This window comes from Anthonomus grandis, chromosome 2 (assembly GCF_022605725.1).
Source record: "Anthonomus grandis grandis chromosome 2, icAntGran1.3, whole genome shotgun sequence".
NCBI lineage: Eukaryota > Metazoa > Arthropoda > Insecta > Coleoptera > Curculionidae > Anthonomus > Anthonomus grandis.
The window spans coordinates 23,942,997-23,965,661 of NC_065547.1; the positions used below are offsets into that span (position 1 = coordinate 23,942,997).

Consider the following 22,665-nt stretch of genomic DNA (forward strand, 5'->3'; position numbering starts at 1 on the left):
TATAAAAGCATTTATTTAAACCTGCATTTTAATTCATATTTTTAGGTTTTTATGGGAGAAACTTGCTCGGCGAGAGTGTCTCACCTGCAGATGCGTCTAAATGGATCAACAGAAAATACAAATTTAAAGTGTTCTGGGGTGTGTGTTTGCACAGGAACTGGCAGTACATCGTGGCATTTGAGCATTAATAGATTGCCAGTGCAAAATGTGGCAGAGTTATTAAGGCTGATTGATATAGAAGCTACAGAGGGAAAGGACAGTTTGGCAACTGTCTTGGGAGATATTTATAACAAAAATCTAATCTTTGACCCTGGTAAGATCTAACTAATCTATTGTTTCTTTTAATGGTCTTTAGATATAACAAATATATTTGTAAGTTTAAAGCAGTAGGAAAAGTTATGAGCAGTTTTTTGATAATACTTATTTTAACTAAAGTTTGTGCCGAAGTTTTGATTTAACTAGCATCTACGAGCTATAATATAAGAGACGATTTTTTGTTGTGCGTAAAAAAAATTGTACCATGCGAGAAGTTTATGTCGTTTTTTGTTTTGTTACTGTTCGGTAATTTTATACAGAAAACTGAAGGATAAAGTGACAGATTTGGTGTTTTGTGTTCCAGCTTTATGGGATGAAAGCCATAAATAACATCCTAATAGGCATGTTTTGACAAGGGAGTGGAAAAAATAGCGGCAAGAATTAGAGCGACAGATAATAAATATAAAGGGTGTCCCGTTGAACTTGTAAAATTTTTTATCTAGGCTTAGGTCTTCCTATGGGCTATCGAAATATGTCAATATGACCTTAGTGAAATATTTACGGTTTTCGAGTTATAAGCAAATTTTAAATTTTTTCAAAGATTGACCACATTTTTTCAAAAAATCTAAACTACGCCAATGCCAATATCGGTCTAACTTTAATAACTTTTTCAAAGTTCTTCTTTAAATGTGGAAATGATACAGGGAGTTCCCAGGATTATTGCTTTTTCACTTAATTACAATTTTTTTCGCTCTTATACTGTAAGAGAAATAATGAATGTTTTATCGTGACCATCAGTTTAAAAACTTCCGTGTTTCATTCTAATTTCATAACGGTGAAAAATATGCGGGTGTCTTTGAAGTGTCTTTGAAGCGATCAAATTTGCAAATTAGTAGATAAGAGAAATACATTACATTTCACTTCGGTCGCCTCATATTTTTGATATAATTATTTAAAACTTTTATTAAAAGCTTGCTTTTGTTTTGTTGCAACGCATTGCTAATGCTTTTTGTCACACTGACATTTGGTGATTATAAGAAATATTTGTTCAATTTGTTTTGGAATTAATTTACTATGCCTTATGTTAGTTACACAGCGCTTGAGTATGCATAAATGCATTTTATCTACGGAGAAAGTCATCAAAATGCTAACGCCGCTAGACTACAGGGATCGAGTTCCTCTCATCCTCCAAAACTCTCGAGTGTTTTTTGCTGTGCACAGAGCGTATTGCGAAGGAAATATGCCAGGCGTTTCAGGAGATCAAGGAAGAGCTAATTAATATTAATGATGAGGTAATCTTAGATGAAGTGCATGAGGATCCATCAATTTCATGTTCAAAGAGAGTACAAACTCTTCTTCCAGCGGATTACATCATTCGGAATTTTCAACATTCATAATGTACATGAATGGGCAATGGAAAACCCACATGCTATTCAGCAGGATAAATTTGAGAACCAGTTTAAAATTAACCTTTGGAAGGGAATAGTCAACAACAGGGTAATTGGTTCAGTCGAAATTCCCGATAACTTTAACGGAGTAGCTTATTTGGAGCCCCTTCAAGGTCAACTACCAATTCTGCTAGAAGATGTACCTTTCGAGGTGAGAGGGCGAATATGGTCCAGAGTGACGGTTGTCCTGTTCATTATGCTGCATTGGTTCGACAACATTTGGATAATACGTTCTCTGGAAGATGGATAGGGCGCTAGAGTCCTATTCTTTGGCCACCACGTTCTCCAGATTTGACACCTTTGGATTTTTTTTATTGGGGTTGGTTAAAACAGATTGTTTTTTTAAGACCGGTTAATGCAAGAGAGGAACTAAGAGAAAGATTACTTGAGGCGGCACGAGAAATTAATCAAGTAGGAACTCTGCGTCCATTAAAAAGATATTTTGAAAGAAGATGCAGAACTTGCGTAAAAGCTCGTGGTGAACACTTTCAAAATTTATTGTAGGCTTCATCCCCAGGCACAATAAAAATTAAATTATTCGATTCATTTATAGCTTTGTTTTCTAGCTTTTGTTTTTTAGGAATAAGTTTTGTAGCTTTTGTTTTTAAGGCATTAAAAAAAAGATCTATATCAAAAAGCATAACTTTTTTATGAGATAAAACACCCGCATATTTTTCCATCATCATGAAATTAGAACGAAACAGGGAAGTTTTTAAACTGATGGTCACGATAAAACATTCATTATTTCTCTTACAGTATAAGAGTAAAATAAATAGTAAAAAAGTGAAAAAGCAATAATTCTGGAAACTCCCTGTATTATTTCCACAATAAAGAACTTTGAAAAAATGATTACTGTCTAAGGTATTTCATGATTGGACAAAATTATAAAGTGATTAAAGTTAGCCAGATTAGTCATTGGCGTAGTTTAGACTTTTTTAAAAAATTTGATCAGAATCTTTGAAAAATTTAAAAATTCGCTTTATACTCGAAAACTGTAAACATTTCACTAAGCTCATATTGACATATTTCGATAGCCCATAGGAAGACCTAACCCCAGTTAAAAGGTTTTAGAAGTTCAACGGGACACCCTGTATAATATTAATAATATACCCTTTAGGTATAAAAGATTATTCTTTTATTTTAAACAGAAACAGTACTTATATAGCTAGTAACCTAAAATTTATGCTATTATTTACCAGCAAGTCATAATCGAAAATATTAATCTAATAAAATCATCGACTAATTTAATTGGTGAAACTCAGGACACTATGGACATCAATTCGGAGAATCCAAAGATCCAAATCATTGAGGGGAATTTGAGGGATGGTGAACGATCTACCTCTATCTCAGTAGCAAATGTGATGAGTCCCAGTTCTGAGTCACAAAATATGATTCTATCTACATCGTGGGGTCGTGCAGGTTTCATCAGGTCGTGTCCTACAAGTTATTCAATTTCTCGGTCGGGCTATAAAAGTCGAATACCGCCACAAATAGAATTTGGAAAGCAGCTTAATGACATTAAAAGGAAAAACTACCTTTAAGGGTAAATAAACCATGGCAGGATCCAAACGATGACAATATAAGATGCAAATATTTCCCCCAGAAGAGCAGTTGCAGGCTCCTTTATAGTATCCCCTCCTCAACCTGCGGCGGCCCAAATAGAAAAAACTGCACAACATACCTTTCCTCCTTCTGAACCATTTAGGAGTACGAATAGTATCCAACCATATCAACTCAGAAACCGTAAAGAAAATTGAAAGGAAGGCATCGTCGGTATGTTGTACTCTTTTTCGATGTAAGCTTCGACTACAAAGGATATGGTACAAAGCGGTTATGAATAGCGGCATACGTTACATAAGCAATTTTGAACGAAAAATGATGATAAAATGTAAAATTAGTAATAGTAATAAGCTTTAAATAACTGGATCAGAAGTCATCCTAGAAGAGCCGTGAGCCACTACAAAATTGTTGCTCTGCTCAAGGAAGTCTGTGATAAAGCTACGACTTTAAAAAATGATCAAAGCGGTTTCTCGTAACAGAAATATGTCCCCTAAGTGCAGGCGTTTTCCGATCATTTATTTGCCTAATGAAAATCCGTCGTGTTTCAAAGATATTGCTAACTTACCAACTGTAAAAATACCAGTTTCATGTAGATCCATTACAGTAGCCGACATATATTATGTGTCCACCTTTTTAAGTTTCAAAGGGGTAAAATTGACTGTTTTGCTTGAAAAGTGTTGCACAGTTAGGTTTAGTACCAATCAATAATGTGGTGTATTTTTATTCGAGAAATTTCATAGAATCCTTTATTTTCATTGTTTTACCATATTACAATACAATGCTATTCACGGAGAGGCAAAAAAACAGAGCTCAAGACCCTAATCAACGGTATGGTACCAGACATCGTAATAGAAGTTCCGAATATCGTAATAGATAAAATTTCCTACAAAATGTTGCAAAAAGTAAGCGATACATTGCAGCAGCTATCGAGCAACGTGAATGACTTGGAAACGCACATCACACTTCTTGAGAAGGAGAATGAGCAGTATAAAGCAAGGATGGATGGTCTAGACTCTAGATCAGCAGAGTAAACTAAATCAGCCAAGAGTATATGGATTACCATGAAACTCCCATGACCAGCGACGACTTATCGCACAGGTTACTAATATATTTGAAACAAAACTGGGTATAAAGGATATTAAACCTGTATTTTATCAAAAATTTAGAGGATTTCAAAATAACAAAAACATGCCTGTAATTGTGCATTTCAATAGTTCCACGGATCGTAATGCTGTCTTTCAAAAAAAGAAAAAACATAAGGGATGCCAAATAAGTATAGTAGAAGAGTTAACAAAAACAAGATATGAGTTAGTGCTTCTTGCAAAAGAAAAATTTGGAAAAACATGTATTGTTTTTATATCCACTTGGTAGGTGCCATTTTTTTGGTAAATATTTAATATGCGTACACGTTAACCCCTTCATAGGTCCCGAACCTTGTCGTCTTAGCAAAAAACAAATTTCCCAGGCACTTAATAATTGGGCCTGGGAAAAAACAAGGAAGAATTGGAGGACAGAAGAAAGAAGTTTTTCTGATTTTCAGCCCTTTGAAATAATATGTGGCGGTGATATAGATTTTCCGTCTAAATATAGAAGATCATTATATATTAACTTAATAATGTTGGTATAGAATCCTTAAATTTGCAACAGGTGTAAGGGAACCTGCAGGAGTTACAGGGACATCATCTGCACTGGATTTAATTTTGAGTCCAAATGACGAAACAAGCTTCGAGGCGGGCGATTTAGAAATTTTTGATCATTTAGTGACGTATGGCAACATAATAAAAAAAAATTAACAAATATTAACTTTATGTCACGAAACCTCAACAACATTGAGAAAATTGCTTAAAGAATTTTTATAGGTCACCCCATTTAAATAACGTAATTTATTTACAAACAGTTGACGAAAAGGTCCCTTTAAACTTTTAACTAAAAGTTTAACCTATACCTTTAAAAAATGTTAAGGTTAACAAAGCCGACAAAAAATATCAAAAAACTGATTTGAATTAGGACTATTACAAACAAATTAAAAATCAAACTAGCATTGCAAAACGTGAAGAAAAAACTAAACCGTAATGTATATTTAAGAGACAAAGTTAACGAATTACCCGATCATCTTAAGGTCCCCAATTCTGTAATAATTTTATACAGGCTTAATCGCACAATAATTTAGGGATCTTTTAAATTTTTATCAAAATAAACAAGGCGCCAAATACTATCAAAATTTAAATTTTATACCATGTCTCGTGATATTGTGAGAAAATATTTATTCAAAATTAAATCACTTGCTACTGGGGCGGATCAAATAAATCTAGAGATATTGTGTGTGGACCGAGTTGTGCCTTTTTTAACTAATATTGTAAATGTATGTATATTAGGGAAATTTTTTCCTAATGGTCTCAAAAATATTTCCACTTTTAAAAAAGCAAAATATTACTTTATGCGATTTTAGGCTATATTCGTTTCGACTTTGATGCAATATTATTAAAGTTGTTTAACTTATAGAAATCCGTACGTTGAAACAGGTAACGCGTCATCTATTGCATCAGTTATCCGGAGTACCGCAAGATACCATATTGGGACCTTTTTTATTTTGTATTTATACTAGTAATCTCACCTTTGACTGATGACACGCAACTTTACTTATCCTTTTTTCCTGAAAGTAGAGAAATTGTTGCCAAGAATATAAACGATGATCAAATTGCTTTAATAGACTTTTTAGAAAAACACAATCTGAAGATAAACTCGTCTAAATCTACCTTCTTGATTTTCGGAAAAAATCGTGAAGAGTATGGTTTTGGAAGCTTCGTCAAACCAACTTTTGCATTCTACTTGTTCCCGCAATTTGGGACTTCAATATGAGGGTATAAACAGCATATAAATAAGTGCATTTAATCTGCTTATACTAATTTAAAACGACTGTTTCCGCATAGAGAACTGCTTTCAACATCACAAATAATTACTTTGTGCGACGCTCTGGCTTTGAGTTATTTTGAGAATTTTGCAGATGTCGAGTATGGTCCATGCTTTTTAGACTCTGTCGACAAAGGTTCATTTCAGAAAGTGCAAATGTCATGCTTGCGACTAATTTACGGCATTCGTCGTGGGTCAGTTGACCAAACGGGTTTCCATGGAGGATCGTAGAAATTTTCATGCTGCTACTTTGTTTCATCAAGTAATAACTTTAAATCGCCCCTCGTATCTATTAATTAAAATACGCTATAGAACTGACATAAGGTCTAATTTCTCCGCCTTTGCGTATCACTACGAAGTCTGGCTATTAAATAACGAGACTGGTTACGAAAAAGGGTTTTATTATAAAAATTATTATACATTCGAATGCTCTCCTTCAATATACTCCCCTCCCCTCGCCACACATCTTTCCATACGTTTTTTCCATTGATCAAAGCAGTGCTGGAAGTCTTCTTTGGCGAGGGAGCTCTGCCGTTTTTTGTTTTACCGCTTCCGTCGACTCAAATCGGGACCCTTTCAAAGCAGATTTTATCTTCGGAAACAAAAAATAGTCGCACGGGGCCAAATCTGGCCAATACGGCGCGTGTTCGAGCACTGGAGTGCGCTTACCGGCCAAATACTGCTTCACAGATAGCGCGTTATGGGCAGGTGCGTTGTCCTGGTGCAAAATCCACGAGTTGTTTTTTCCACAACTCGGGCCGTTTCTTACGAACTCGTTCTCGCAGTGTTGCCAAAAGTGATAAATAGTGAGTCTGGTTGACAGTCTGACCCTCTGGAACCCATTCAGTCATCACGATACCGTTAATGTCGAAAAAAACGATCAACATTGTCTTGAATTTTCATTTGGACATCCTTGCTTTTTTTATTCTGGGCGATTCAGGCGTCTTCCAATGCATCGATATTGAAAAATCCACGTTTCGTCGCAAGTAGTAATGTTTTTCATCAGTCCGGGATCTTTTTCTAAACTTTCAAGGAAATCTGAGCAGACCTGTTGACGCAAGAGCTTTTGGTCAGGAGTCAGGTTTTTTGGCACCAACTTCGCACAGACTTTTGTCATGTGTAGTTCCCCGTGTAAAATTTTTCTAAACGTTTCTTTATCGGCGTTTACAGCCTCGGCACCCGGGTGCTCATTCGACGATCTGCACGCACAATTTGGTTGATTTTGGTCACTGTTTCCGGAGTTAAAATAGTGACAGGGCGACCTGAGCGCTGGTCATCTTCAGTGCTCTCTCGGCCCTTACTAAAGCGCTTACACCACTCAAAAACACGCACACGAGAGAGAGAATTTTTCCCATAGGCCTCTTGCAACAATTTATAGCACTCAACCGAGTTTTTTTCAATTTAACGAGAAATTTAAGATTGATGGGTTGCTCTTGTTTTTCGTCACACATGGTTTTCGGCACGAGAAAAAAACACGTTCGTTTCAAACCACTACTGCACTAATACTATAATAGTGACGAAAACGTGTTTTGGTACGTGCATAGATAAGATATCTAGATACCCAACGCACTACTTGTTTTTTTCCCCACCCATCTAGGGCGCCCTCTAGGCACACAGTCTCGTTATTTAATAGCCAAACCTCGTATGTATTATCAGCGGTCATTTTCCTATAATATTTATTTAATTTACAACCGGATTCATGCGGACTTTAAAAGTGTATCAACAAGCGCATTTAAACATAAATACAAAAAATATTTAGCAAATGCAAAAAATATCTGGCGATCGTCGCGTTAATTAAATATTTATTGGGTCTATTGGATTTTTTTGTGGGTATTTGGCACTTATTGGGGTATAACTAATAATTTATTTGAACGCAAAAAAAGAAAAAATTACAAAACTATGTATATTTTATGAGGAAGGTTAAACACGAATCTTTTTTAAATTGCGTTTAGCCTCCTTTTTGCCTATACGATAAGATGTTTTTTTTAATATTTGAAAGCGTATGACATTTAACATTTTTGCCCCTAGTTAAGATATAATACTTTATTGTAAGTTTAGCAAATAAACTATTTATTATTATAATATTGCCTCTTCCCGTTGCCAGTCATACTAAACGCAAAACTAACATTTGAGATTCTTATGAAAAATAGTTCTGATGTCAGCTTTATACGAAACGATATCATTTTGAGTGCGCTGGAGTATACAAAAGGCAAATACAATACATTTGCGATATTTGCAGGCCGTTCGTGTGTATTTTAGGATGCCATCTTATGCATAAGGAACGCAACAGTTTTTTTTATTTATTATCTATAAATGCCACATAATCTTTTTGGAGGGCCCCAATTTAGGTTATATTATTCTAAATCCCTGTATTTTATTTTTCTAGAATTTGTATACTTGCATGCTTTGACTGTCAGTATTCTTTTAAAATTATTGGTCTCTATTAGCAAAAATCGATTCTATGCAATGTACAAAATTCTAAACATTTCTAAATTATTTCGTGCCAATATAATGAGTTTAATTAGTTTTGTTGTTCACCTCTGAAACAATTAAACGACAGTCAACAGTTTGTGACGTTGTCAATAAAGGTGTGTTCCTGACGTAACAGAGTATTCCTGGAGTAAGTGCAGGAGTGTTCCTGAATTTCTTTACAATAAATAGCCCTGAAGATAAAAATACCTGTCTATGGCAAATTCATAAAACTCAACGTTACAATTAAAATGTAAAAATAAATATTAATGTAACACAGCTCATGAGTTTTCTTACCTCATTAAAAGAAGATATCACTTTTTACTTTTAAATTTAAACGTTAACTAAAATAATAATATAAAGCTTTTTTTTCAGCTGATAAACGTATGGCGTACACGATAAGAGAACTAATTTCGGCATCGGTGTGGCCCGATCCAAAAGGCATAAAATCTCGAGGTTTCGCACAAAAAATCGAAATAAAATCTAATTGTTTCGATGCCTCATTGGTCATAGACGGAGGAGTATCATTTTCTTTTAACGATGGCACAACCGCTTTATTAGAAATCCGCCCGGAGGATGCATTAAGAACTGTAATTTTTAAGGATTAAATCGTAGGTTAAGTCGTATTTTTTATTGTAATTAGATAAGTCTAATGAAAGATTATATATTTAATAAAACTGATTATTTTAATACGATATTTTCTTGTATTTTACCAAATATATGGAAGCTAAATTAAAAAAAAAAATTAAAACTTAAAAACTAATGATGGTATCCGGGACAACAAGGCCCGTTTAAGTGACTATGGCCATGGCTGTGTCCATTATGTGAATGGATGTGTGATTTACTCTGAGTACTAGTCGGCAAAGTTGAAGCTAATCTTTTGTTAATTTTACTTAAGATTTCATATGGGTAGACTTCTTCTTCATCATCTACTGGGGAGGATTCGTCTAATTCGTAGCTAAAAATTAAATAAAGTCACAATAAATGTGTTGCAACATCTGTCTTGATATTGTGTATATTCGAAATTCATTTTAGTACTATCATATAGACCTAAAGTCAAGAGAGACTAAAAGCCAAAAAGTTTAAAATATTACATATAGGATATTTTGCAGTTCATGGGAGTCATTTATTTACTTTAACAAATATAAATATAAAAAATGATGCATGTTGGATATTTTAAATAAATTTTCTTCACAATAATAAAAGTTTTGTAAATACTTTATTTTACCTCTTTAAAATTTTCTTGTTTTATAAAAAAACATGAACAAAATTGACTTAAAGCTGAATTAAATGCATAGCTAATATTGAGAACCCAAATATTTTTTCAACAGTTTTGCTAAAAAAAAAAACAAACTATACATTTTATTCACAACATACGGAGTACTCGAAAAAACTTTGACAAATTTGTGCTATTTCTTGAAAGCCTTAATTGTGATTTTAATATTATAATTCTAAGGGAAACATGACAGATCAACGGTTTGGACACATTTAAATTTATTTAAATGGAAGATTTAGCCAAAATGATGGTGTCTTGCTAGTTAGGGAGGGTGTATCGATCGAAAAATTTGAAATTCATCGAAGTAGCTGTTTCGCTGCTACAATTTAACCATGACAAAATGGACTAATAATTTTTCTGATATTGATATTTTTACTGACTTAAACCAGGTATTGTCCCAAAAAAATTAATAATGCAGTATATATTTTTGGTGGTGATATAACCATTAGATCAAGTATAAAATTGTAAATGATTACAAGAATATTCAAAAATGGATTTCTTAGTTACTCTACCGCTCAAAAGTATTTGCCCACTATGTATTCTTTTTAATATTTTAAATTAGATACAAAAATCTTATCTTTATACCTATATTTAGATTGTACCTCTTTTGTAAATTGCATATATGCTTAAACAGCATACCTATCAACTATGATTCGTTGAAAAACACTGAGTATTTAAAAATAGTCTTGCAAATAACAAACAATGTAGTGAAAATATGCACTTCTTCTGAAAAACTAATCTGTTTACAGCTCGTTTCCGATGAAATTTGAAACAGTTAAAGGTGTTTAGTCTTCAAGAATTGATTTTGTGTAACATTGGTAAATAATTTCGCTTGCTTATTGACGATTGTCACCATTTCTTTGCTGGTTTTTCAACATTCTTTAAAATGGCTAAAACAAAAGAGTTATCGGTAGAAACAAAAGGTATCATTGGACTTCATAAGGCTGGAAAGACTAACCGTCAAATTTCGACGGATTCGGGAATTCCAAGGCGGACTGTCGATTATAATGTTAGGAAATTCACCAGAGAAGGGACTATTAGCAACAAACCTCGATCGGGAACGCCAAAGGCAACAAGTTCAAAGGAGGATTTAAATATTATAATTACAAGCAAACGCAATAGACGCCTTACCGCCCCTGAAATCACAGCAAAAATCAACAAGGAGCGTAAAAAAGCGGTCAGTGTTTCGACAGTAAAACGGCGACTTTATAATGCTGGTCTTAAAGGACGTTTAGCTGTATCAAAACCGCTACTGAAGGATGTTAATAAGAAGAAAAGACTTGAATGGGCCCAATCACACAAAGAATGGACCATTGATGACTGGAAGAAAGTTCTCTGGAATGACGAGTCGAAATTCGAGGTTTTTGAAACGAAGAGGCGACTTTTTGTTCGCCGTTATGCCAATGAAAGGGTCGCTGAGAACTGTACGGTGGCCTCAGTTAAACACGGTGGTGGTTCGGTGATGGTGTGGGGTTGTTTCGGAGGATCTGTAGATCGGCGATCTAATTAGAATAGAGGGAATTCTTCGAAAAGAGGGTTACAAAACAATTTTAAGTGACAATGTACTTCCTTCTGGTACTCAAACAATTGGGGAAAACTTCATCTTTCAACATGACAATGACCCCAAGCACACGTCGAAATTGTGCAAGCAATATTTAGGTCAATTACAAAGGCAACATCTTCTAAAAGTTATGGTATGGCCCCCACAATCACCGGACCTGAATCCTATCGAATTACTGTGGGATGAACTGGATAGACAAGTGCGAAAATCATGGCCCACATCAAAAGAAGATTTGTGGAGGATCATCCAAGAAGCGTGGCACAAGATACCTTTGGAAAGCTTTGGACGAATTAATTAGAAGACTACCGAAACTCTGTGAAGCTGTTATTAAAAATCGAGGCGGACATGTAGATGAATCCAAAATTTTGAATTTCTTAAATTTAATTAATTGAAAAATGTATTATTTATATTCATTTTGTTATAAATAAACCGTTTCATAAGAATAACTGATGGGTTTATTATTTTTAGTTATAACTTTAAAACAGTCATATGTGGGCAAATACTTTTGAGTGGTAGTGTACATAAACAAACCTACTAGAGTATCAACGGAATGTAAATATAAATGAAAGATCACATGTGTCTTTTCTGTCCCCAAATTGGCTTTAACAGTTTTATTATTATATTAGAAAATCTGATATCACAGATCATTTTCCCATTGTCTTAAAATAGAATATTCTAATAACATTGAAAATCAAAAAAGTTGCTTGAAAATTTTTTATTACGGCTAAAGGAAATATTAAAGACAATTCACTGGTATGATGTTTTTGATAAAAACCAACCTGGGCCCGCATAAGAATATTTTATGCTCAAATTAAACAACGCTATTTAACGGGCAAGCACAAAAGTCAAAACTAATGCAAAGACTACCTTAGGGTTGATAAAATCTATCAGACATAGAGATCATTTAAAAAAATAACTATTAAAATATAATATTACGCAATACTTATGGATGAATATAAAAAGTATAAATATATTTTAAATAAATTAATCAGGGATACTAAATCCAATTTTTAAAAAGAAATTTGCAGAAACAAAACAAAATTTAAAAAAAGACGTGGAAAAAAATTATCGAAGAACTTCAGGGCACCCACATTGGCAAAAACTTAAACGATCTCTCAATAAAAGACCAGAAAATTGTATACTTATACCAAAATACCTCAGAAGTTTACACTCAGAAAGTTATGTGAAATATATGTTTATATAAGTTATTAAATTATAAGTATATATGAAACATGTTTATTAACTCTTTAGTGTTTCATGTCAAGATAGAGTTTAGTTTGACAATTAGAAGATTCGTTTCTTTTATTAATGTAGATAACTGTTATTTTGGATTTTAGTAGCTTCTAAGTTTTCCTGCAAGTGGTAAATATATTAGCAATTTAAATATTTATGAGATGTACCTAATATACTGGTGAATAAGACTTTATGTGCAGAATCTATGGTTTAGATACTTACCCAACTGCTTTAAAGAACTTGGAGTTATTATTATTCTTGAGCACAGTAAGTACAACTTTCTTCATGTTGTTTTTAAAAGCCATTAACTCCAATACTTGCATCATGAATTTACCAAGGCTTTTCCTTTGGATGTGGTTTTCCAACTGGAGTTCATAGCAATACAATACTTCAATGCCTTCATCAATATCAAATCGGAAGTGGGAAAATCCTAAATAACTGCCATCGGTGGCACTTTTTGCTATCAGATATTTGGCATTCTCATCAAAAAGTTCTTCACTTTTTTTCATCTCATCCCATCCCCAGGAGCTGTGCTCATATCTAAGAAAGAAGGAAAAAGATGAGATGAATATCCAGCCAAATCAACAATAATTTTTACTCTTAATTCCAATCATAAGGAAAGTATTTGCAACATATTGAAATAGATATATTTAAACTTTATTAGGTAAAATATGCATTCGATTATGGTGAAAAATAATCATTAGCCTATTATTATAAATGACTTGAAAAATCACAAGGTGTCTACAGGGTGTCCCAAATTCGAGGGTGACCATTGGGATCGGAAACCGTAAGAGTTACGGGGTGAAAAAATTGAGGCAAAGTTGCGCAATTTGGAGCTTAATAAAATAACGTTTAAAAAATGTTAAAATTCCGGATACCGAAATTTCTCAAAATCGTTTTTACCTTCTACCGACTTTATTTAAAGCGATATCGGAAATCTAAAAACAGTTGTTCATTGCCACTTTTTATGCTCTACAACATGACGCAAAAAAAAATCCGACGTTTTGTTTCTTTTCGATCATCAACTTTATTTTTTCTTATGGGCGCCATATTGGATTTTCTCATTTTTAAAAAGTATTTTTAATTGCCTTTAAAATAAGGTATCGCACTTGCATGTCCGATTACTCCTTCTACTACTTCCCATAAGAAGTCCATGAGTGCAAGAGAGAAAGATACATCATTGGGATTTCCAAATAAATTGATTTTATATAAACTGAAGCTATAAAATACTCTGTATTTGATATAGTTTTTTTTAAACCAATTCAATGAAAATGTATCCTTTCATTTTATTAAGTTTAACTGGCTAATGTCATTTTGTCATGGCCTACTATATAAATTTTAAAAAATCAAAATATTAGGTTAGGAAACTAAAACTAGAAATCTTTGCGACCTCGTAAATAAGATTTTATTAAAGCAACTAAATCCTTAGAAAATCCGAAATTTAGCTTATAAAGAAGTAAAAAGTGGTCAATTTGGTCAAAAGCTTTGAAGAAATCAAGATAGATTACATCAACCTGACCTCTATTATCCAAATGCTAACCCAAATAACCATTTAGGCAAGGCAGGTTTACTGCACAGGAGCGATTTTTAACGAAACCAAATTGATAAGTGCTATGTCTAATTTGAGATGGGATTATATTCTATTATAAAGAAGTATTTCAAATAGTTTTTTTTTTCAAATTACATAATATCGATATAGCTCTGTAATTTTGAATGTCGTTCTTTGGACCCTTTTTGAATATCGAGGATACTCCTGCAGTCTTCCATTTATCGGGAAATACTGTCGGGAAAGACAAGATAAGATTAAATATGTGCGCAATAGGCCCTGACAAAACGCAAATACAATCTTAGACGACAAGACTTAGGAAGTTTACTTTTTAGTTTATTAGACGCGGTGACAATTTCAACTTCCGAAAAATTATAAGAGCAATTTAGAGAGTTAATAATAATCTTGCTCGATTCAATGCCAACATGAATACTAGATGGGTCCGACTTAATTACACTTTTGTATTTACACTGCAAACATTTGATAATAAAAATCTATAGCGTCGGGATAGGAAATCAGGCGTAGCAGCTGTTCAGATGAATCTAAGAGTTGTTCCTGAACCCCCTAGTTAGGCGAAAATTTCTCCGTTTGTTCAATTGTGTCTAAGAAGCGACGAGATGGATGTTGCATATACCTCCACTTCTTTACATATATTTCCTTAGGCCAATTCTCAGCTTTAGTTGTTATGCTGAGATATTCGTCAGGTACTAAGACCTTAAAGGAATTGGATGTTTCACTTATTCTTAACAACTGTGATAAAGGCATATTCCGCCCCAGGCACTACATCTTTAAAATATGCTTTTAAAATATCATCTGATACAGTGTAATTTAGGTTAGATATATGAAGAGCACTTATTTTGATTGCATCGCAATCTGATCCCAAGCTAGAGCATAGCTAGTCAATATTTTTATTAAATGGTAACCTAAATTATGAGACAGAGATTTAATATTCTGCCGATGCTAACAACGATAGCGAAACACGTATCGAGAGTAAAAATAAAGAGTTTTGGTTAGTGGTAAAACTGTCTCGTAATTTAAGCATCACACCAAAGGTTTCTACCATAGGAAAACCTTAACCTATTGTCAATAAACAAGCCTAAAAATTTATTAAAATCAGTCACTGTAATAATCTGGTCACCCATGCAGACATCATTTATATCACATTTGAAATTAAAAATATGCATCTCGGAAATATTAACTTATAAAGAGTTACCATCACAGCATATTTTAACCCTGGTCAAATAATGGCTAATGATTCTGCTAATATAAGGAGAATCAGCAGCACGCCGCAGAAGAGTAGTGCCATCAGCAAAAGATGTACACTGGCCATGTCTCAATATTGAAGGCAAGTCATTTACGTAGACAAGAAATAAAAGTGGGCCTAGTACTGAGCCCTAAGGCACACCTGTCGCGTAACACTCAATTCCTCTGACTCTACCTGAGAATGAGCAAAACGAACCCTCTGACATCTACCTGACAAAAATGAGCCCAACTATTTCAATATTGGTCGCCTGAAGCCATAAAATTCAAGTTTCCGCAGTAGTATTTTGTGGGAGCGCAATCAAGGACTTTTCCCAGATCACAAAATGCCACTGTAGCCCACTCACCATTGTTAAGGCTGAAGTTTTCAAATATATAGATTAGACAAATATGAACTACACATAAAAGTATATATGGATTACATTTATATTATGGAATTATACATAAAAGTATGTGTTGTGCTTCCCAACTTATCTAGATTTATATTGTAGAAGGTCAATATAAACCTAGGAAATAAAAGCAATCTAATAGAAAGGTTTTTGAGAAAGAGTGTTACCAGCAATTAGGACCTATTCACTACCTAATGATGTAAAAAGAGAATATTCTCCGCCAGAAAATTCTCACCGAGAGTATTCTAAACTAAGAGCAAATTTTTTTGTTCTATTACTTGCATTTACAGAAACCATAAATATAAAAATTAGAGAAGAAAGGTAATATTATTATAATTTAAAAAATGCAATTTCCTTGTGGGAGGGTATGTATATTGTTTTTGCCAATTCATCTAGTGTATTTTTCTCATCCAGAAAATTATTAATCCTTAATCCCAAACATCTATATTGTCCCTTATGAAATGTTTTTTCGCTTTGGCCAGCGTGGCAACCTTAGATAAAATCCGAATTTTAACGACTGAGAGTCGAATTTCAAAGTAGGTACCCCAAAGTTTATTTTGGTGCTCTATTTGGAGAAAGACACAGAAATTAACGTAGGTATACCGCATTCACATATCGTCACCTCAGAGTAATACTAGGACATCTAAAAGGAAAGCGATTCTGAGATAACTGCATATTTGGTATCGCAAAGAATGCCTTTACTTGATGTACGATATCTCTTAAAAATATTACCTAATTTAATATATCACATATCCTTGTGTTACAGATGACCTAAAGTTAATTTTCGCCAAATCTTTATTTGCAATTATCTCAGAACTACTTTTTTTTACATATCCTAGTGTTGCTCTGAGGCGACGATATTTACAAAATTGCCAAGCGATGCATTTAACTATCTAAAAATTGTTAGCTCATATAATTTAAAGTTGTTATACCAATCTATCACCAAACAAGAAAAAACAAAATCCCACAACTTCTCATCAGGACATTGAACTGGGATGAGCCAATTATAAAAATAGATTCTGAGTGTGAGGACAAGGTCTTATCTTTTTCAGATTAGATTACCATATACTTAAGAACGTTTAGAGAGTTCAGGCTTATTCTCCACATTGTCGAGAATTTGCAATCACTACACTACACACCTACCAGTAAACAGGCTGCAAACTGTTAGCCATTAATTGCTTATGAAAACTGAATATATGTGTTATTCATTAATTCAGTGGGATTGGATTTCAGGCATAATTTGAGTATAAGAGATGTCCAACAAACCTCGACGATTGTTAAATAACTTATTGATATTTGCTAGAAACATGTTTATCGAAAGGCAAAGACCATACAGTTACAGGAACACATACACTTACATAGAACATACAAAGTCTAGTTGCGAAATATATCAGCAATTATGTTAATGACATTTTCCCTCTAGAATGCTTTTCACCTTCCTGGTCATATATGGTTAACTAAATTAAGCAAAAACTAAACACTGTCATGATTCATAATGATTTTTTGAATTACTTCAACTTGTAACGTAACCACTATTTTACCAAACATCTAACCTTTTTCTTTTCTCCTTTTCATTGAGCAATAATATCAAAAGAGCAGCTGCATACTCTTCTTGCAACATAGATGATTCTTAACTGACTATGTTTATCACAGTTAATACACACAGTAAATAAATGGTATTGATCACAGTTCATATTCGTGCAGCTAATATGGACAGATAAATTATGTTTCAGTTTGTATAGTTTCCATAGGTGTTAATAGACATTTTTTATTTTATTTTTCATGTGAGATTTAAATGAAAGAAAATTAGCAAATATTATGGATTGAAGTATTATTTATAGAAATCTAAAACTACATACACTGTCGGACAAAAGTAGAGCAAAAAAGTTCAATTTTATTCATGTTTGAATAAAAAGAATTATTGGGTTGTGATTTTTCGCCAAGGTTAATCTCACACTATCCATACACTGAAAGTAATATTTCAGTACATTTTGGTGTACTTTTAATCATTTTAAGAACAGTAAATATTAATGATTATAAAAATTGATAAGAATGGGGGGACAAAAGTAGAGCAACAAATTGTATTTAATAGTATTTTATTTTACTTTAGTTCAACAAAAAATATTTAACACATTTAACAACAAAAACAATTGAAAGTAATACATTAGTAATTGATAGAATATCCATTATTATTAATTACTTGCTGACAACGGCGCGGCATTGAAGCAATCAACTTCTGAATGACATTTTCGGGAAGACTCATCCAAACTTCACTAAATTTATTTATTAAGGATTGTTTATTTGGAAACATTTGGGTACGAATACGACGTTCTACTTCTTCCCAGAGATTCTCAATGGGGTTAAGATCTGGGGATTGTGCTGGCCACTGTAAAACACGAACATTATTTTCCCGAAACCACTGTTGAACAACTTGTGAAGAATGTTTTGGATCATTGTCCTGTTGAAAAATAAAACGCAATGGCATTTCCCATTCTGCATAAGGAAGCATAACATTCTGCATGATATCCCTATAAACAAATCGGTCCATCATATCATTAATAAAGTGCATAGGGCCTACCCCATTCCATGAAAAACAACCCCATAAAAATACACTACCTTTACCATGCTTAATTGTAGGTGTTATGTATTTAGCATTAAACCTTGTATTGATTGGTCGCCTCACACGCCTCATTCCATCAGAATAGAAAATTTTGTAGCGCGTTTCATCACTGAATAGAACTTTTTTCCAGTCATTGACGGTCCAGTTTAAATGCCAACCTTGCTGCTCTATTTCTTATTGAAACTAACAACTTTTTAGCTGGACGTCTACTAAATAACTTTGCGTCTACTAATCTTCTTTGTACTGTTCGTATACCAACCGTAATTTCTGGAATTTCGGCAATAATTCGAGGTGCGGACTTCCAAGGATCATTTTGGGAAATCCTTTTGATGCGTCTGTCAGTCATTACTGATGTTTTCCTTGGCCTTCCCGATTTTGGCAACTTCTCTAAATGTCCCCTCTCATTATACGATGATATTATTTTGGACACAGTGTACTGGGGTAACTCAAACTGTCTTGAAATGTCAGCTTGTTTGTTAACTTCCATGAATCCATTCACAACTCTTTGCATCAAGTCTTTTGAAATCGGAATTCCTCTCGGCATGATTAATCTTACACAGAAATGTTCAAAAAAACGTAAAAATCACCTTACACAATTATTTTATCCCTTTACTTTTGCTAAAAACCCTTCTTTTGAACAAATTATTTGAATGTTGCTTTACTTTTGACGCGTTACTATGAAGCATTTAAACTCGGTAATTTAAAATCAGTATTTTCAAATATTTCTGGAAGTGTTGCTCTACTTTTGTCCGATAGTGTATATGGGAGATTAGAAATGAATGAGTTTAAAAAAAGACTTTCCTTATAATAATTTTAATTTCTTACTTTTTTTTCTTCTACACAGCCATTAAGCTCAACAGCAATTAAACAATAAAATGGAATCTGTATAGGGTGTGAGTAATAATATTTGCTAATAATAAAATAAAATAAATAAACAATTAAATGTGCATAAAATTTATTCGCAAATTAGTGCAAAAGTATTTATTCACACACCAATGAAAAAATTGAAAAAAGTAATTTGTTGTTTGTTAAAGATTTTCAAAATATTTTTTATTAAAAAAAAAATGGTTTTCAAAAAACTGTCCTTTACACCATATACAGACACCACTGGTTAAAACTTTAAAAAATCTTCTACATCAAAAAATTGATATTGATACTTGAAGTGTGACTACTAAATTTCATAAAAATATCTGAGAATTTATAACAAAGTTATAATAAAAACACACATCATGCAGCTCAAAAGTTTAAAATATATAATTATGTTTATCTGAACTTTCCTTCTTAAAATATATGCTGCCTTGAAATCAGATAGCATCATTCTGATGCTTTAACATTTTAGTAGATCTTGAATGGTTTATATCATTGTCCTACTACCTTAGAAGCAATTCCTTGTAACACCCGTCAAAGAAGGGTAAATTCCCATAATAAAAAGATAAATTATGTTTCATTTATCTTTTCATTCAGGATTCAACAATAGATTTTTTCTCCACTCACTAGGACTTTACCTTCATATATATTGCATAGGAATTAAGTCCACTATTTTTCCAGTTGCTTATGGTGATTTGGATAAAGTTTTCTTCATGATTTCGGCTTCTGAGGTTTTATCTTGATATATTTTTTGAGATTCTAGCATTATTTTTAAACTATTATTTATATTATTTTGTATTATCTAATTTTATTTGTGTAAATTGGCTCTGCTACAATATGGAAATAAATAAGATTAAAAAATTAATCTCTTTAAGAATTACTATCTTATTCTGAATCATCAGTGTACCAGAATACTCAGTATATGTATTTTAAGAGTTGAATTTCTCTACAAAAAATTAAATCAATTTTAATAAATAGGAACATAAAAATTGTGACTCATTAAGATATTGTAAAGTTTAGAGTTTAGACATTTCAATCTATAAATTGAAAAAAACCAAAAATAGCAATATTGATCTTTGAGGTCCTACTCCTCAATTTAATAGTTGAAAGTAACACCATTTTCAAAGGTCCCAACTCATTAGTACTTTGTATTGACACTCACTTAACTATAACCACAATAAAATAAAAGATAATAAGAAAGAAAAGCTCTTAAAAATTCAGTTAGTTATCCAATAAAAGTTTCTTTTTTGTCCAAGATCCTTTCTAACCAGATGTGCATAAGCATCTAGTGAGGACTAATAGAGTCAGATCCCCCAATTAGTCCTATGGTTGGACCCTTGGTTTGACACATTAAGAGATAGTTTTACCACTAATCAAATCTCTAACAGTGTTATCATCTTCAGAAGAAGAGTATAAACAATTTTGGTTAGTGGTAAAACTGTCTTGTAATTAAAGACCCCATTGTTTGAGGAAATCAGTCAATAACCTACAAGTTAGAATAACAAGTAGAAAAAAGCACTGTAATAAAAGAGTTTAAGAAATCTGACATAATACTTACTTAGATTGCATATTTTTCTTAGTCAATCCCAAAACCCATTGCTTCTCAATATCACTCAAATCAGCACATTTCATAAAGAAAATATCAGCGACTATACCATTTTTATTAAATTTCTGGAAGACTTGGAAGTCTTTGAGGGGGTTTTCTAACTTGTTGGCTTCGGCCACCACAGCCATGGCATCTCTGATTCTTTGTTGTTCTTCTTTGCGTTGTTGACGTTTCTCTTTGCCCTTGGCAGAACTTGCGGCAGTTTTTCTCTGAAAATTAATTAGTTATCTTAAAAAATCCTAATAATACATCCAAAAGATGTCTGAACACTTACCCCCATTGTTCAGATTATAAACTCTGTTGCATATATATGTATAAAGTGGTTAATAAAAAGCTTAATTAGACTAGTCAAAGGGGATAAAAAATTATTTAACAATAGTGACTGAAAACAAATATATTTTACACTTATTTATGCTTAGACTTATAAATTATTATTTTTTAAGTAACCTACAAACAAAACCGATCCGCAGCTTTGTAAAATTTTGGCGGCCTAACATGTCAATGTCAGCCAACTGTCTGTTTCGTCTGCATAGGGCGGTTTTCAGAATTCATCGGTGGATACACCGGGATGCACCGGCAATAACCGAGGCGTTTCAGAATTAACCCGGTACAAAAAATCTCACGTTTCAAAATTAACCGGTGAAATCAGCTGGTTGCGACCTGTAGTAAATTATGATTTAAGACATAGGGTTAAAATGAAACAACCTTCTTAGGGTTAAGTAGAATCTATAATAAAATATCAAAAAGCTACATCCAAGGATCGTTGAACTTCCCGTTGACCTGGTTTATGATAATGCTTACTAGACATTATGTTTTGCTATATAAAATTAATTAATGTATTATTACAATATAGTAGATTCCTATTTACACAATATTTGTTATACTGGGTGATACTTCCATACTACACCTCGCCGGAAAATTTAAGGAATTTACATATTTCTTTTAAATTGAAAATTCCGGATATATATACTATAAAAGTAACAACTCTTCTTAACACATTCCTAAAATTATATACATACATTCAATTAATATCCAGTAATTTTGAAAATTTCAACTTTTTACCTAAATAACTTCTCTTTTCCATTTTTTTTTCACAAAACCTTAACTAATAATACACTAGTAAATTAATTAATTATTACCTAACTATGCACAGGGCCCTTTATGCACTAATTACTTACTTATGATATAATTTAGTTCTATTTTTATGGATTAGAATCTCTTTATTTTCTTTTACAATTTTTACATTAGGAGATTCATCCTGAACGACTACATACGGCCCCAGGAAACAAGGACTGGCAATTTTATTACCATTAAATTCATTTTTAACGAGAATTAAATCTCCTTTCTTATATTCAATGGGATTTATATCATTGTTCATAGTTTTTAACTCATTCGATGTTAGAATAATTCGAGATAAAGCATCCGCTGTAACATTTTCACTCCCTTTTACATACTCTACATAAAAATCGTATTCTTCAAGACCTAAGCGAAATTTTGTTAAACGACTAGATGGGTCTGTAAGGCTGAATAAGTACAACAAGGGTTTATGGTCTGTCACTACTTTAAATCGATGTCCGTATAAGTATGGGCGAAAATGTTTTACAGCCCAATAAATAGCTAAAAGTTCTTTGTGAATAGTTGGATAATTTATTTCGGCCTTATTTA

At 32.9% G+C, this 22,665-nt stretch overlaps 2 protein-coding genes across 4 annotated transcripts in view; one reads left to right on the top strand and one right to left on the bottom strand.

Annotated features, from left to right (window-relative positions):
• LOC126750501 (NAD kinase 2, mitochondrial) overlaps positions 1-9,332 on the top strand; it is a 34,829-nt gene extending 25,497 nt beyond the window's left edge. For both annotated transcript variants that reach the window (XM_050460134.1, XM_050460135.1), the window contains exons 5-6: positions 46-313; positions 9,018-9,332. In XM_050460134.1, the coding sequence (XP_050316091.1) occupies positions 46-313; positions 9,018-9,250 (501 nt within the window). In that variant the 3' untranslated portion in view covers positions 9,251-9,332. The remainder of the gene's footprint in view (positions 1-45; positions 314-9,017) is intronic.
• The window catches only part of LOC126750504 (N-alpha-acetyltransferase 40), a 39,651-nt gene continuing 26,295 nt past the window's right edge, over positions 9,310-22,665 (bottom strand). Inside the window, exons 1-4 of one of the 2 annotated variants that reach the window (XM_050460139.1) lie at positions 21,275-21,608; positions 20,953-21,209; positions 12,935-13,252; positions 9,310-9,600 (exon numbers count right to left, since the gene is read on the bottom strand). In XM_050460139.1, coding sequence (XP_050316096.1) covers positions 9,402-9,600; positions 12,935-13,252; positions 20,953-21,209; positions 21,275-21,280 — 780 coding nt within the window. In that variant the 5' untranslated portion in view covers positions 21,281-21,608 and the 3' untranslated portion in view covers positions 9,310-9,401. Of the gene's footprint in view, positions 9,601-12,934; positions 13,253-20,952; positions 21,210-21,274; positions 21,609-22,665 lie in introns of those variants that run through there. The other variant, XM_050460137.1, reaches the window with a different exon arrangement.